Source organism: Chrysochloris asiatica, unplaced genomic scaffold, assembly GCF_000296735.1.
Source record: "Chrysochloris asiatica unplaced genomic scaffold, ChrAsi1.0 scaffold00054, whole genome shotgun sequence".
Taxonomy (NCBI): domain Eukaryota; kingdom Metazoa; phylum Chordata; class Mammalia; order Afrosoricida; family Chrysochloridae; genus Chrysochloris; species Chrysochloris asiatica.
In genome coordinates, this window is record NW_006408572.1 from 12,660,655 (window position 1) to 12,678,333 (window position 17,679).

A 17,679-nucleotide genomic window follows, 5' to 3' on the forward strand; every position below is an offset into this window, starting at 1 on the left:
ATGTTTCAATATCAGCAGAAGCCAGTTTTCCTGTGGTGTTAAAGTGGATTCTGATGAATTTACCCTTGAAAGTAAAACTAGTGTTAATACTTTGTAAGATTACTGCTTTTTAAAGTTATAGCAAATCTTTGAGAAATTCAAAATACTGGAGCTGCTAAAATCAATTCACAGGATATTTATATATGGTAGGAAAAGTGTATCTTCTAATTTGCAGTGAAATACTTTTATCTTTGATGTTAAAAATTGTGACTAATTGTAGATAATATGACAAATAAGAAGAACTAAGAAAAGGTACACACATGTCCTTTTGGATGGGGCTTTGATCCATGTTATTACACGCTCCCGACCCAAAGGGTACAACCCCGGTGTAATTTAACATGAATGAATGAAGATTCAGAGAATGTATTCAAAACCTGCCATAAATTTTGACCAATGAACACTGTCCATCATTGTTCCTAAAAAAACTTACAAAGCGTGAAGAGTTGTCATTCCTCACGGTCTTGGCATTGCCAAAGGCCTCCAGTAGGGGGTTGGCACTGATGATTTGATCTTCCAGCGTCCCCTGCAAAGAAAAGGACAGTCCTCACATTCAGGTCTTGAAAATTCTTACCTAAGATTTTAACCACGGCAACCAGACCCACCTGAATTTTGCCAGAAGTTATTTCCTCTTTCTTCTTATCTCCAGTAACTGCAATTGTTGCAAAGTACTGGATGACACGCTTGGTGTTCACAGTCTTTCCTGCCCCGGATTCTCCGCTGTCAAAGATAAATCAGATGAGGTCCCCAGATTGACAGCTAATGCAGTCATTAAAGAATATGACATACTGGAAAAGGCAAATCTAGAGATGGAGATGATGTGGAAAATAGATCACTGATTGACAGCCATTGAGGGAGGCAGAGGGTGGATAAATAGGTAGATCATTAGGTACTTGGGGGGCAGTAAAACTGTTCTACATGATGCTGTAATGTTTTTCAAAGCATGTAGAACTGTACAAAGGATGGACCCTGATGTAAGCTATGCATTTTGTTGCTGTTGTTAAGTGCAGTCGGGTTGGTTCTGACTCATAGTGACCCTGAACAGGGTTTTCGAGGAGCAGAAAGTCTTTGCTGGAGCAGAAAGCCTCATCTTTCTCCCAAAGGGCACCTGGTGGGGCTCCAACTGCCAACTTTGTGGTTGTCAGTCCAGTGCTTACTTAACAGAGTAAACTATGGATTTTAGTTAATAATAGTGTATCAATCAATATTCATTCACCACGTGTAACCAATATACCACATTAATGTGTGGCGCTGTGGGTTAATGTGCTAAACTGCAAATTCAGTTTGAACTGTCAAGTCGGTGGTTCAAGCTCACCAGCCACTCTTTGGAAACCCTATACAGGGCCCCTGTGGGTCAGAACTGATTCGAAGGCACTCAACAACAACAACAATGCAAGATGTTAATAATAGAGGAAACGTGGGTGAGGGATAAGGTGGGTGAGTGGGGAGACAGAGGAGTCATATGGGAGCTCTTTGTACTTTCTGCTCAATTTGTCTGTAAATGTAAAGTTACTTTTTAGAAAAAGCCTATTAATTAATATATATAATATATATTAATTAATATTATTAATTAATTATTAATAATAATTAAATAATATTAACCAGGACATAAAATCTACTTACGTGATCAGGATTGACTGATTCTCCCGGTCTGAAAAAGAAAATTTGAAGGCTTTTAACAGTTTTCTTACATATTTGTATATGGTAAATAAAATAAAATGAAATGGAAGTTTGCAGTTTTCAAAGAGGGCTTTGCAATTCCGAAGGGTTGGTGAGTCCTTAGGCCTGCCATATTTTCTCTGCCTCCTTGCTGTGTTTCCCACTATCCCCACCACCCTCTCATGTTTGCACTTGCTTCAACAGAGCATGCCCACTTCTATCTGCTTTACATTAAAGTCTCCCAAGTCTTCATTTGAAATAAAAATTATGTGGTAGAAAAAAAGCTTTGGAACCCGTAGTATAAGTGATCACATGACATTATTCTCCTGGAATAGCAAATCTTTACTTTTTAATACTCTAGTCCTGGTGTGGCGCTGTGGGTTAACGCACCAGACTGCAAAGCCCTTTGAACTGCAAGGTCAGCGGCGGTTCAAGCTCACCAGTCACTCCATGGAAACCCTATGCAGGGTCGCTATGGGTCGGAACTGACTTGACAGCACTTGACAACAACAACCACTAAATAAAGATCAAAAGAAGACTTTGATCTCTAGTGGGATTAAATGACACCTTCACCTAATGACATCTAAGTAGAGAAAAAAGGGCACTGGAGATATTTTGTATATGAGAGGAGTAATGACATTCAAGACGGTAGCTTGGAAGTGTTCACCCATAGTTTTTGTTGTTTAATTAGAGAAAAGTAAAAGTTCATTTTGAACTTTTACTCTCTGATGAGGATATTGGATTTCTTGGAGGCTTTTTCCCAATGTGATAAGTCCTTTCATTTGACAATATTCTAAGAAGTAGATTCATGGTAAAATTGTCTTGATACCAGATGTACCTTAAAATATAGATGGAGGCTGTTCAGGGTGATTATACCATTCTTAATGTGGAGACTATTCATTGGTCACATTTAAGGATAAGGCTATAGAGACAAACTCTCTTTTCTGGCCTTTGGCTCTTGGTAGTGGAGATTCAGTTTGTGTGTTTGAGTGTATGTTTGCAATTATGTGTGTGTGTGTGTGTGTGTGTGAATATAAGTCATTACATGAGGAGGCTTTAAAAGTTCCTGGGAAAAAAGCAATGATCTTTTAATTCCATTTTCCACAAACGTTTTGAAGCCATATATGTACATCAATATATTGGGGAGGTTTTATGATCAAATTTATTTGAGTTCCTGAGTCATTCAAAAGTACTATGGCCAATCTGTGTTGATGATTAAAAATTTGTAACACTCATAAATATGTCATATTGTTGTTGTTAAATGCCATTGAGTCGGCTTCAGCTCATAGCGACCCCATATAGGATTTCCAAGGCTGAAAATCTTTCTGGTAGCCGAAAGCCTCATCTTTCTTCCACAGAGCAGCTGGTGGGCACAAACTGCTGACCTTGTGGTTTGAAGTCCAGTGCTTATCCTACGTTGCCATTGTGCTTCCAGATGTGTTGTGGCTGTTGTTAAGTGCTGTTGAGTCCATTCTGATTCATAACGACCCTGTATAGAGCTTCTGAGGACCAGCTGCTGGGTTTGAACTGCTGACCTTGCGGTTCTCAGTCCAGTGCTGATCCTACAGTGCCACATATTAGGGACTGCAAAATCTATCCTTCCTGGTCCCATCTTCCAGATTGTACTGAGATCATTTGGAGGATCTTCCTCCTGTGGTTCTATTCTATAATAATCATTGTCATTGTTGTTAAATTTCTTCGAGTCAGTTACGACTCATAAAGACCCTGTATAGGGTTTCTGAGGAGCATCTTGTGAGCTTGAACCGCAGACATTGTGGTTCAAACCAACCTTGCTGTCCAGTGCATTATCTGACAGCACCACACCAGAACTTCCCGAAAAGATTACCCATATAAAAATCACTGGACTCACTCACCAGTCAGCATGAACTGATAGGCATTGTCAGAGATGGAGAAGATGTGGGGCGGAGCCTCCTGACGCTTTTTGCCTCGGTAGGCTCCCACCACCTCGGGGTTGTACACCGGCAGCCACTTGTAGGGGTTGACAGTGACACAGAAGAGGCCTGAGTAGGTCTGTGCAAGGGGAAAAAAAAAAAAAGACTAACTACTTTTCCTAATATTTGTGTAATTCACCAGTTAAATGAATTTTCACAAAACAGAGCACTTTAAATGAATACTTTACATTTCTTCAAGACACCAGCATGAAAACTAGTTTGCAGTTTCTACAACTAAAATCCTTAAGGGAAGGGACCACAATTTAGACTTGTTACTACTATTCCCCATATGCATATTGTAAATTGTTAGTCTTCTCCTAATCCTGATGCCATGTTCTTCATCATACCATCCAGCCTCTCAGATTATTTGCTCAGCATACAGATTGAATACATCTGGTGAAAGGATCTAATCTGGACACACACATTTGCTGATTTTAAGCCACACAGTATTGCCTTGTTCTGTGTAAAATGGCTGCCTCTTGATTTATGGACAGATTCTGCACGAGTACAATGATATGTTCCGGAATTTCCATTCTGGGAAAATCTGCAGCAAAAGACCTCTTTACAGTGTCGCCTTGAAAACTAATATGTGCCTGATCAAAGGCATGGTATTTTCAATCACCTCATATGCTTGGAAAATCTGGACAATGAATAAGGAAGGCCAAAAAAAGAATTAATGCTTTTGAATTGTAGTCTTGGTGAAGAAAAATGAACAAATCTGCCTTAGACAAAGTACAAACAGAATTCTCCTCAGAAGCAAGGATGTGGAGGCTTTGTCTCCTGTACTTTGGACATGTTATCAGGAGTAACCAGTCCCCGTAGAAGGACATTATGTTTGGTAGAGGGTCAACAAAAAAAGGAAGACACAGTGGGTACAACAATGGATCGAAACAACAATGTTTGAGAAGATGGCACAGGATCATTCTGTTGGATCGATTCTATGCCACTTAACAGGAGCATTCGTCCTAAACAACACTGGTGGGGCTTGTCACTATGTCATTTACCTCGCTGGAACTCCAAGTGTTCTTTGTTTTGTTCTATGGCTACAATGAGACCTTTTGCCTGTTAGAGACAATGAGGATTGATTTCCTCAACATTGGTGGTAGTTGAGGAAGGGGGGATGCTGTGGAGTCGGTTCCGACTCATAGAGACCCTGTACAGGGTTTCCAAGGCTGTAAATCTTTACAGGAGCAGAAAGCCTCATCTTTCTCCCGCAGAACCACTGGTAGTTTCAAACTGTTGATCTTGAGGTTAACAGTCCAACTCATGACTACTACACTACCAGATAATTCAAACTTCAGAAGATGATGAATTTGGATACAAGCTAAGTGCCAACCAATAAGTGCTTTGTTAGAGGAACTTCTATAATTTTCCTAAACATAGTATGATGCAGACATTTTAAAAGGGAAAATAAAAATATGTACTAACACAGAGAAAGTATCTTGCAAAGTACTGTTAAATTATACAGGAACAAAGTCCCAAATAGTATAAATATGATTACAACAGGGGGATTTTCAAAATCTTTGACAACTGGTCCAGGACAGGCACCAAAAAATCAGAATGGATGCTCTGACCATAAACACCTGCCTAGGTGTTGCTCAGTTGCATGCAAGTCAGCACTGGCAAAAGTGCGTAAACATATGGATGTAACACAATTAGTTAAAAAATATTTACTGAGTGCCTATTATGTGCCAGGCACTCTGCAAGCCACTAGGAGTGAAGGTTAGATGAGATGATGTCCCTTGAGGAACTCCAAGTCTGTGTAAGAGACAGACACATTGATAAATGATCACAGAAAACCGAGGTCAGTATGATGGCAGGGATAGAAACAATAGGGCAGAACATCAGCTCTGCCTGGAGAAGTTAGAGAGGTTGTATTGATAGGGTGACAATCTAGACTAGCAGGGAATTGACTATAGGTACAAACTATTGTCAGTTAGGAGAAATGAGAATGCAAGTAATTTTTTAAATCATTTTTTGAGTATTAAAAGGTAAGTTTATCTTTTCCTGCTAGATGAATCCACAGCTAACAGAGTGGTGGTGGTTATGTGGTGGTTATGTGCCATACAGTCGGTTCCGACTCATAGCGACAGGGTTTCCTAGGCTGTAAATCTTTACGGGGGCAGAAAGCCTCATCTTTCTTCCATGGAACAGTTGGTAGTTTCAAACTGCTGACCATGAGATTAGCAGCCCGATTTGTAACCACTATGCTAGCTGAAGTAGAGGGGGAATATGTAGGCACGTGGTTGATATATGAGGCAGTAGCTGCTCATATGTCTGTTCAAGTGAAGTGTGGCAAAATGAAATGATGTGAATGAACAATGGCTTCCCTGGCAGGTTGTTGGTTTGGCCCTTACTATGAGAACAATAAATCTCTTAAATGGTTACACTACTAGTGAAAGCATCATGTAATTCCTGATAGTATAAAGGAAGCAAAGGCCTACTAAGGCACATGGTGATAACCATAAAGAGTTTAAAGACCACTAGGGGGGCGGGAGGCAGGGAAGGACGGGCACTCACGTAGATCATCCAGGCTGCGTAGCGCTCTTTGAGGTTGTACAGCACAGCAGGCTCGTGCAGGTGGGTCATCATGGCCATGTCCTCGATCTTGTCATATTTGGGAGGGTTCATGGGGAAAACTTGATCATCCTTCACCGTCAGAGTCTGATAAACATGATTGATAAACCATTTATACCAAGAAGCGAAACAAACAAATCAATTCAATGTGGTAGATTTCTGGGACTCTACTCACCGCTCCACCTTCAGTCTTCACTGTCACTTTCCCTGATTCCCTGCTCTGGACAGTCCCTTTTACAAAGGATTCCTTGGGCTCCGCCACAAAGACAGATGTCTTGGCATCAAAGGGCCTATTCTGGGCCTCAATGCGCTCCTTTTCAGATTTTCGGAGGAAAGGAGCAGCCTCCCCAAAAACAGCCATTTCTGAGTCGGAACTCATGGCTGCAATTCAAAGGCCAGAGGTCCTAAAGGAGATAAAACATTTCCCACTGGAGCTATGGACTGTCACATGCACTGACAAGTCTTTATATTGACTATATTTCTTGGACCTTGTTGGAAATCCCACAGGCACACCGTGCTATTGGTGTTAAAACAATCATAATCACAAGAAAAAAAACGTAGCGGGTGGTTATTTGGTACCAAGTGTTGTACTCAAGGATCTAAATACAGATCTTTTTCAATCCACAAAGACTAGCATTTTAATTAGGAGCTGATTTTATAGCCCTAACGGAGCTCTGGTAGCGTAGTGGTTACGAATCGGGCTGCGAACCTTAAGGTCAGTGGTTCGAAACTACCAGCCGCTCCACAGGAGAAAGATGAGGCTTTCTACTCCCGTAAGGATTTACACCCTCGGAAACCCTGTACAGGGTCGCTATGGGTCGGAACCGACTCGACGGCACATAACAACAACAACAACAAGGAAGAGTAACTTGTGATCTTGGGTCAGTCACTTGGCCATTTTAAGCTTTGATGTCCATCTTTAGAACAGGGATTATAATAACTGCCTTTCTTAATTCACAACCTATGAGATTTTGCAAAGATGGTAGTGATTAGTGGTTGTGTGCTGTGGGGTCCGTTCCGACTCATAGTGACGCTGTATAGGATTTCTTAGGCTTTAAATCTTTACGGGAACAGAAAGCTTCATCTTTCTCCCACAAAGCGGCTGGTAGATTCAAACTGTTGACCTTGCGGTTAACCGCCCAATTTATAACCTACTACACTACCAGGACTTCACTATTGTGAAGACAGTTTTTGGGGGAAAAAGCTTAAAAAGCAATTTGAAGAAGTTCAGTTTTCCAGTTATATATATAAAAAAATTTTTTTTAATGTCATTCGTTGTAATGACTCCAAATTCCATTTCTTGCAATGCCATGTAAGGAAACTTTATTTCCTTTTATAGATATTCAGCCAGAGCATCAAGTTCTGTATCATCTGGAATTATCATTTTGCTCACTGGTTTTTTTTTTTTAACTGGGTGCATTGTAGATTTCCTCTAATATGATTTCTTTGCCTAGTAAAGCCAGTTAATCAGTTTAACCCAGTTATACTAATTGAAAATAAAAGCCTCATTCTTCTACATTGAAGATGATTTTTTGTTGTTCATGTTGCTATCCCAAATTTCATTCTGAAAAATGCAGCTGCTCCATTCTATGATATCTACACATTGCCAGTTACATCAATAGAAGAAACTGGGCTTGGAAAGAATTGTTTTCAGCTCTTTTCGCCAAGAATATTACTGCAGTCATTACATGATCAAATTACTTGAAATTCATTGTAATCAGCTATCCACCAGTCTCTCTTTAGAAATGTAGTGTGTAGTAATAGGGCAAGTTAATCCCTTTTATTATGTATACAACCAAAATTCCATGGATAAGGTGACATTCACAAAGGGGTTTAAGACATTGAAGGATACCTCCTATGTTATTTATTGGCTAGTGTGTTGATTACTAAACAGATTCTAATAGCTGGATACATTATTAGTGAAGCTGACATTTTAGCAAAGTCACCTTATTGCTGTCTTTTTCCTGCCAAAACACTGTCATATTCTAGCAAAAACCATTTTCTTGCTAAATGTCATGCCATGGATGCCTGACATAAAATGGGGCCAGGCACATTGTTTTAAAAGACAAGCCCTGGAAAACTTTCCTCTCAAGAACTTGCTCAAGCACAGTTGTTAGAGAGCATTTACTGACACAAGCACTTTCTCAAAGGTTGCTTAGTGACACAGTTCCATCCCAGAAGCTCTCTCATGCTTCTTCAGGGACTAGCTCGTCCAGATCTTACCTTGTTAGCAAGTGAGGAGATGTAGCTTGGAAATGGAGGCAATTCTGTAAAAGAAAAAGGGGGAAACCCTTGATCAATCAATGAACAAAAAAGTGAATTAATACATAAATGAAATAGAATCCCATTTGTGTCAAGATTTGCTATTGTAAACAGAAGGCAACTGATTTCTCAGGGCCCCAGATGTAAACCCTGCAGTAGCAAAAGGAGCGGCATTACCAAAACAAGCAGCTGCCGCCGAGACTGGGCAGGGTGGCCTGAGCGTCTCTCTTGAAAAGCCAGGTCCCGCTGGGCTCCCACTTACCTTGGAGCTTTTTAAAGCAGGACTTGTCAGCCTGTTCCAAGGGCTCTTTTATATGGATAGTTATGGAAACAATGCAGCCGCCTCTTCTTTCTTAAGTCAAAAGGAATTGTTTGGCAAAAAAGCATGTTGGCAATGAGTGTCCGTCCCCACATAATTCTCATTCATATTAAAATGGTTGGATATAATTAGAAATATTTTTCTTATTGAGTATGTGAATAAATCTCCTATGGATAATTTGAGAAGATGATCTGAAAGGAAGGGACAAGCTGGTGGATAAAGGCAGTAGCTGGACGGTCAGATACCTGGCTTCCCGCTTGCATTCTTTTTTGGCCATGCTGGACATGCCTCGCATCATGTTTGCATATTTAACATTTATCATATTAAAATGATATAAATAAAATACAAATCATCGTTTTAATTTTCGTCATTTCTACCTGTTGATCCTTTCTTCCCAGCTCTGCAAAATTAAGTGAGCTATGTGCCCTCAACCACTGAAATTGTTGTAATATTCTTGGAGTTTTAGGAATTTCTTTGCTCTTGCATGTCTTTGCTTTAATCCAAGCTGTTATCTCTGCTCAGTACACCATTTCCGGTTCCACTGTTTATTTGATTTTCTTGTGATATGAAAGGTTGAGTATTTGCTCCAACTAAAAGATGTTTGAAGGCAGTACTCATCAACATTTTTTGTATCACAGCACAATGAGGGGGGGAAAAAAAAGATAATATTAGCATATTACCCTACAGTGACTTGGAAAGGATTTGACTATATCTATAAACAAACATAACGAAACTTGGTGAGAAAATTTCTTTCTGTTTCTTGGAATCTATTTGTGTAACATAATTAATTATATTATGTGATATGTACAACATTAAGAAAATATTAAATGCCAGATGTGTCAAAAGCTTCCAAATGACATCTTTTTTATATTTTAAAAAGAGAAACTTAAACTGGATTTCATGACCAAAACGTGCTTGTATCTGGCTTCGTACTTGAAGTGATGACGCACATTTCCTGATCAAAAAATTGTGAATGATGATAGTGAAATCTGTAAATTCATGTTTAGCATAACTAACTTTTGAAACAATATTTAAAATTTTTATCAGTTCTCCTTTTTCTTTCACTGAATCATCTGATGTTGGTATTCCTAGGGTAATGAGCATGCATTTTGAATCCATTTGAACTTTCTTCATATTAAATATTTCAGAAGATGATAAAGCTGCTCTTAATTTCAGAAAAGCTCGCATATTGTTTAAGGAGTCACCCTGACGAAAGGTTGACAACCACAAATACACAGAAATGTCTGATCTAGTCATAGACCTGTCCCCCCCAAGGAGACCCTCTTCAGCCTGCCTGTGCCTTCCTTTGGCAGATGGTACTTGGGGCTCTCCTAGCAGCTCCAGGGTCTCTGACAGCAGCAGAAAGCTAAAGTAAGCGCCCTGCTAGGTTCCACTTAAGACAAGTATCACCATTCTGTTTGCCTCCTTTGGGGATTGTAGGGTATACAACCAAACTCCCAACTAGCCCAGGCCACCATCTAAGTGTCCCTGGTCAGATAGAGCCACTCCCCAAACCCTCCAGCCACCCCAAGTCTGAGGAAATCAACATGGGATAGCACATTTGTAACCCTTTTGATGCCTGATGTAACACATGAGTTGAGCATCTCTGTAATGAGGTGAATAGTCCTGGTGTGGCATTGTGGATTAATGTACCAGACTGCAAAGTCATTTGAATTGCAAGGTCAGAGGTTCAAGCTCACCAGTCGCTCCTTGGAAACCCTATACAGGGTCACTATGGGTCGGAATCGACTCGATGCATGTAACAACAACAATGGTGCAGACAGATTTAGTGCCCAACCCAATATCTTTTCCTGCCCCACCATCACTGCTGCTCATGGGCCTTATCTTTAGGTTTGTTGAATATTTCTTTCTTTTTTATGTTATTTTTGAGATCTTCAATCTTGAGTTATTTCACAGTTATATGTTTTGTTTCCCCGTTTTGTAAACTCCTTCAGTAAATGCTGAATTTGATAGACTGTTTTTATTAGCTCTATTGACTGAGTCTTCCCCTGACTCATGGTGGCCCCACGCACAAGGGAACAAAAGGCTGCCTGGTCCAGAGCCATCCCCCTGGATCCGTCACAGATCAGACCCTTGTCATCCACAGGGTTTTCACTGGCTGATTTTCAGAAGTGGCTTGCCAGTCCTTCCATTCCACAGGTTGTCATTGTTAAGTGCCATCAAGTCCATTTCGACTCATAACGACCCTGCAGCAGGTTTCCGAGAAGCAGCTGGTGGGTTTGAACTGCCAACCTGGGGGTTTGAAGTCCAGGCTGATCTATATAGCACAGCACCAGGAGACTGCCTAATGCATTATGTTCTAATGGAAAGAAGAAAATCCAAAGCCTCATTCCCACTGGTTGAGAGACGCATTTTCGTTGCTTCCTGTGCCACTCAGCTTACAAGTTGTGACTGGTGATCATTCTCCAAGAACTAGGGCTTGGACACTGTGTCAGTGAAGATAATATGCTTTCCCACTCTGCAAATCGGCCAAAGATCACATTCACTTCAAGCCTTTTAGTTGATTTCACTTATATATATATATTTAAGTGTTTTATTGTGAAATATATGATAGTTTACATGGGAGAACATTAGTTTTACATTCATTCTATCATACATCGTAGCATTGCCATGGTCACAGTCCCCTCCATGCATCATCAACCGATCAAAGGATATACCCTGATTTCACTTATATTTTGACTATTGCTCTAAAAAGTCAGGGACTTCCTACTTTCTATTGTTCACCTTGGGGCATAGGTCACACTGAGAGAAAAAATGACATCAGAATGAATATTCGTCATGCTAGGAGATTCACAGGGAATAGCTACCACTGGCCTGTCTTCAGGAGGATTATCATCTGTCTGAGAACCCAGGAGATCGCTAATGAAATGACTTGCATCACCTTCAAAACAACATAACAACAACTTGAAAAAATACTACACAGGGTTGCTATGAGTCGGAACTGACACTTCAGCACTTAACAACAGCAACAACGCATTTGGGGGAAATGATTCATATTTTATGCATCTATTTGATCCTCATCGGCACATGGTATGGCTCTGTAGGATAAACCCTAGACTGCTAAGTGTGAGGTTGGCAGTTCAAACCCACCAATCACTCCTTGGAAACCCTATAAAGGGTGGCTATGAGTTGGAACCAACTCATCAGCACTTACCAACAACAGCAATATTTGATCCTCATCAACATGCAAAATGGTGTTCAGATATAGAAAGTACCGCTAACATTCTAGTTTACAAATTTTAAGCTACTGTAGGCGTCTTTATCCTAATCATCCTTGAAATTGGGACCTGGATTTGAATCTTGACTGCACACCAGCCTGATGTCCTTAGCAATTTATTTAATCTTACCAAGACTTTCTTGACCTACAAAATGAATAATGTAGTGCTACCTCATAAGGGTTTTACGAAGAATAAATAAGATAAAGTGTTTAGAAGCTTAGAACAATGCTTACCACCCATTGCTCATTGACATTAACACCCATTGATATTAACAATTGTGATTACTTTGACCTCCATCTTTTGTTAGTTCTTACTTGGCACCCTCTGTTGTAACCTGTCTTTGTGTATATTTGCTATTTCTTTATATTACATTTCTAGAAGTAGACTTAGAATGTCAACGACACTGATGTATGTGCAACATTTTAAAGCTCTTAATTCTTTTTCCAGAGATTTGTGTACACAATTTGCACATCATACTGGACTTTGGAGTCCTGGTATGGCACTGTGGGCTAATGCATCAGACTGCAAAGCCATTTGAACTGTAAGGTCGATGGTTCAAGCTCACCAGCCATTCCTTGGAAACCCTATACAGGGTCACTATGGGTCAGAATTGACTCGACGGCATTTCACAACAACAACTGGACTTTAGTAGCATATATTTCATTTGGGCTTTATTTGATAGATGAAAAATAACTTATTTTGATTGTATTTCCTGGATGACTAATAACAGTGAACGCTTTGAACACGACTACTAGCCTGTTATATTTTTCGGTTGAGTAATTTGTATTTTTAGCCATAAATGAATAATCTACAGATTCTGCATCATTCTTATTGATTTTCCCTGGTAATATTGTGGAGTAAGCATTGGGCTGCTAACCGCAACGTTGGCAGTTCAAACCCATCAGTCACGCTGTGAGAGGAAGATAAGGCTTTCTGCTCCTATAAAGATTTATAGTCTGGCAAACCCCATACGGGGTCACTATTGGAACTGGCTCAATGGCAGTGGGTTTTGGCATTTTGGTTGCATCAAGGAGCCATGGTAGCACACTGGTCAAACTCCTTGGCTGCTAACTGAAGTCAGTGGCTCAAACCCGCCAGCTGCTTCTTGGGAGGAAATGTGGCAGTCAGCTTCTGTAAAGATTTTCAGTCTTAGAAACCCTATGGGGGCAGTTCTACTCTGTCCTAGGGGTCCCTGTGAGTTAGAATCAACTCAACAGCAGTGATTTGGGTTGAGGTGAAGCTAGTTTCTTTTCTGATCTCTATATACTCCTACAAGGAGCTCTGCTAGTGTAGTGGTTACGAATCGGGCTGCAAACCACAAGGTCAGCAGTTTGAAACTACCAGCTATCACATGAGAAAAATGAGGCTTTCTGCTCCTGTAAAGATTTACAGCCTTGGAAACCTGTACAGGGTCACTATGTGTGGGAACCAACTGCACGGCACATAACAACAACAACAACATATACTCCTACAAGTCGTGCTTGCTTCATTGACTCTTTCTATTACCCAATAAACATTTACAGAGCTTTAACTATATGTAGGTCTCTTAGGTAAGCTTCCCAGGGCCACCATGAAATGCCCTCTTCCTCTTTTTGACATTGTAGGAAAATCACTGGACTTCTAAACGAAAAGTCTGCTGTTCCTACTCATCAGCCGTTTCCTTGGAAACCCTACACAGGGTCGCTATGAGTTGGAACCAACTGTTAGGCACTTAACAACAACACAACAGCAACTTATGTCAAAATCTAGTTCAGATAGTACTGAGACAATTTTCTTGGTTATTCTATTTGATAGGGGCAGGATCATTTGGCCTAAAGAAAGATAAATTGATATAAACATAAAGTTAAGGCCAAACCCGACCCACTGTTGTTGATTGGATTTCAACTCATAGTGACCCCTAGAGGACACAGTAGAACTGCTCCATAGGGTGTCTGAGCCTATACATTTTTACAGAAGCAGACCGCCTCGTCTTTCTCCCTTGGAGCAGCTGATGGGTTTGAACCACCAACCTTGCCATTAGCGGCCCAATGCTTTAACCCATGGCACCACCATGTTGTTGTCAAGTGCCGTTGAGTCGATTCCAACCCACAGTGACCAGCTGGTGAGCTTGAACCGCCGACCTTGCAGTTCAAACGGCTTTGCAGTCTGGCACATTAACCCACAGCGCCACACCAGGAGTCCACAGCACCACGATAGGCTTGTAGAAATGAGAATCTAATCTGAAGCTTTGGTGTAGAAAGTGCTCAAGGTCTTGGTTAGCTGGTGATCTGCGGGGAAGGGAACTGAGGGTTAGATGACAGGGAGGAAGAGAGACTGACTTTTCATACCAGGTACAGGTACATTCTTTTAAAAATGAAAAGGGATAATTTGTTGTTGTTGTTTGTTGTTTTTTTGTTTTTTTTTAAAAAAAAGCACCACCACCTAAAAAGCAAAGAAAAGAATTAGCGTATTTGAAAGGCGTTATGATCAAAGGATTAAAGAGAGAAGAATAAAGTCTTAGAGGAGTCAGGACCCGAGATCGAGATGTTTGTTTTCCAGTAGCCACTGTACTCTTTCTTCTATTGACAAAACTCCAGATCCATCAATCTACGTACTGAAAACTATGGGTGTTGATGTTGTTTTCTAGGAATGTGCTTGCTTCAAACTTGATAGCTTTGCAGTAGCAACCCATTCGTATAAAGTCCCATCAGTTGCAACTCAAACATCCAGTCACAGAATTTCTGGAGAATTTGCTTCGTTAAGGAAAAAAGAAAAAAAAAAAAACTTACAAGAAACCTGTAAGTGTATTTACAATTTAAAATTATTAGAGAGGTGGTGAGATATCATTCAAAATGCACTTGTAATTTGGTTTTGTCTTATATCATATGACTCTCTTTTGTAGTTTCAGAATTAAATTTCAAAGAACACACTACTTAGTCTTAATGTAAAACAGGTGTGGGAAGGAGGACGTTTGTATGGTGAGCATTCGTCAGTAGAACTGTACAGGAAATTGCTGGAAGTGTGCTATGTTAAAATCCAACAAGAATCCAAATTCTTGCTGTAGGCAGAGCATCTAGCTAAGTGCTTAGGAGGAGAATGGGCATTCTTGGTGCCTAACACCCAGCACTCTCATCAATACAAAGCATATAATCTAGATGCACATAAAGGAGGCAGAGCATCTAACTAAGTGCTTAGGAGGAGAATGGGCATTCTTGGTGCCTAACACCCAGCACTCTCATCAATACAAAGCATATAATCTAGATGCACATAAAGGAGTTTGCCTACCCTTCATGGTGACATTTTCAAAAAGCAAAACGAACTTCCTTAAGATGAAGCCAATGCTTGTTTATTTTCCTAATTACAAAGATAACGTTGTTGTTGTTGTTATGTGCTTTGGAGTTGGTTCCAACTCATAGTGACCCTGTACAGGATTTACAGAGGCTGTAAATCTTTACGGGAGCAGAAAGCCTCGTCTTTCTCCCCCAGAATGGCTGGTAGTTTCGAACTGTTGACCTTGCGGCTCGCAGCCTGATTCGTAACCAGTACGCTACCAGAGTTCTTTAAAGATAACATAGGTAGTGGGAAATTCTAAAAATTTGGAAAAAGAACAACAGAATAAAAATCAAGCAAACTGATTTCTTAAGGATAGTTGCAGAAGAAAATATTCACTCCTGCGTACCCAACATTTTCTTACTAACTTACGCTGGGTTAAACAAGCAATAAAGATTCATCTGATTATGCAGCTAAGGAAATTTTATCATTGTGTATATGGTCTCTATTGTCCTCTGCTTATCAGATAGTAGGCATTGATACATATTAACTGAACAATTAATTAATGACTAGTGAAACAGAAGTCCTGGTGTGGTGCTGTGGGTTAATGCACTGGACTGCAAAGTCAGTTTGAATCACAAGATTGGTGGTTCAAGCTCACCAGCCACTTCTCAGAAACCCTATACAGGGCCACTATGGGTAGGAACCGACTCTACGGTGCTTAACAACAACAAAAATGAATAAATAGACATTAAACTGATAATATACTATTTTATATCATGCATGTCAACCTACATACATATCATTTTATAGCCTCTAAAGATCTTGTGAACATTATCTCACTTTCTTCTTTCAACAGTTCTGGGGCATGGATAGGACAAATGACTTCTCACTTTACTGAAGTTGGAGAATCCATGATTCAGAGGGCTATTATATGGCTTGCCTAAATAGAGTATAATTCAAATAAAGATCTGTTGCTTCTAATGGCTAATATGTGTAAGTTCAAGAGCAAGTCATTCCAGAATTGCTCTAACTCCTTTAGATCAACAAATAAAGTATAATTTAGCAAACTGCTAGCCTTACCCAGGCATCTTATAATGTTGTGGGGAAGTAAAATAAGTATGCTAATATTTACTCTGGGATGTATAAAATGTTAAGTGTTAAGCTCTAGAGTAGACAGCATGGAATAGCCCCTTCCCCCTAATTTTGGCTACCCTTCCTCTCAATCGGATCCGCATATGCAAATGTCCTGACTAAAGAGGTGGTATTTGGGCTGAGGAATCAGAAAAAGCTTCATGTAAGTGGCGTCTGTGATGATTCATGAAGGAATGAGTAAGAGTTGGTAGATGGAGACACAGGAAGAAAGACGGTCTAGATGCAAGAAAAGAAGCAGACAGTACAAGAGTGTGGAAGAGAGAAAGTTTGGAAATTTGGGGGGAAAGATAGAGCAGTCTTGTCTGACAAGAGTCTAACATAGTTATACGGGAGACAAATTGGGACCAGATTGTGTTACCACTATCTCTATGAACTGCTTCATTAAGAGTAAGCATCCTCCCTCAGAACTCCAAATGAAGCTGACCAGATTTCCCTAGGTGGGAGCTTTCTGCTTTGTCCCCCAGACTCCATATTGTTCACTCAGTTCTCGGTCCTCTGATTGGCTTTTCATCCTCCACATCCTTATTCAGCCCTTTCTGGTTGGATTCCTCTCTTTCCCTTGATATCCCCCCCCACACCCCTCTTGACCACACTGCTGGGATACGGAACTCCTCACCCTCCTCCTTGACTAAGATCCTTCCTTGACTGATGCCTCATGCACTTGGAAACAACTATGGCTTTTACCCAGCTCCTACTCTGCCTCACAGGATGTCACAGAAGAACGCCAGGCACGAGGATTTAACTTGAATAAAACAAATATTTAGCCCCAAATATGGGTCTGTTACAGAGACCTAGGCACAGTGGGTTAAGTATTAGACTGCTAACTGAAAGATCAGGAGTTCAAAACCACTGACTGCTCTAAAGGAGAAAGATGTGGCAGTCTGCTTCCATAAAGAGTTATAGCCTTGGAAGCCCTGTGGAGCAATTCTACTCTGTCCTATATGATCAACAAGAAGCCAAATCAACTTTGACAGCCGTAAATATGGCCTTATTAGCCAGAGCAGCACTTCCAAGAATTTAGGGTACTATAATCGACTCAATGGCACTTAACAACAACAACAACCACTGAATACTACAGTCTTCTCATACAATGGTTCTAAAGAAAATCTACCCACTGTTTCTGTGAGAAAGTTTTATTTTGTATGACTACAATGAAATTGGCAAAATGGCAGCATCGATGGGCTCAAGTGTGGCAATAATTGTGAGGTTGGCCCAGGACCGGGCAGTGTTT

The 17,679-nt window shown here is 40.4% G+C and overlaps 1 protein-coding gene across 1 annotated transcript in view; it reads right to left on the bottom strand.

Annotated features, from left to right (window-relative positions):
• Window positions 1–6,603, bottom strand: part of MYH2 (myosin, heavy chain 2, skeletal muscle, adult) — a 28,939-nt gene extending 22,336 nt beyond the window's left edge. The window contains exons 1-7 of the mRNA XM_006863429.1: window positions 6,400–6,603; window positions 6,168–6,311; window positions 3,570–3,726; window positions 1,660–1,687; window positions 642–756; window positions 470–562; window positions 1–64 (exon numbers count right to left, since the gene is read on the bottom strand). Of these exons, the coding sequence (XP_006863491.1) occupies window positions 1–64; window positions 470–562; window positions 642–756; window positions 1,660–1,687; window positions 3,570–3,726; window positions 6,168–6,311; window positions 6,400–6,603 (805 nt within the window). The remainder of the gene's footprint in view (window positions 65–469; window positions 563–641; window positions 757–1,659; window positions 1,688–3,569; window positions 3,727–6,167; window positions 6,312–6,399) is intronic.
• Between the last annotated feature and the right edge of the window lie 11,076 nt (window positions 6,604–17,679).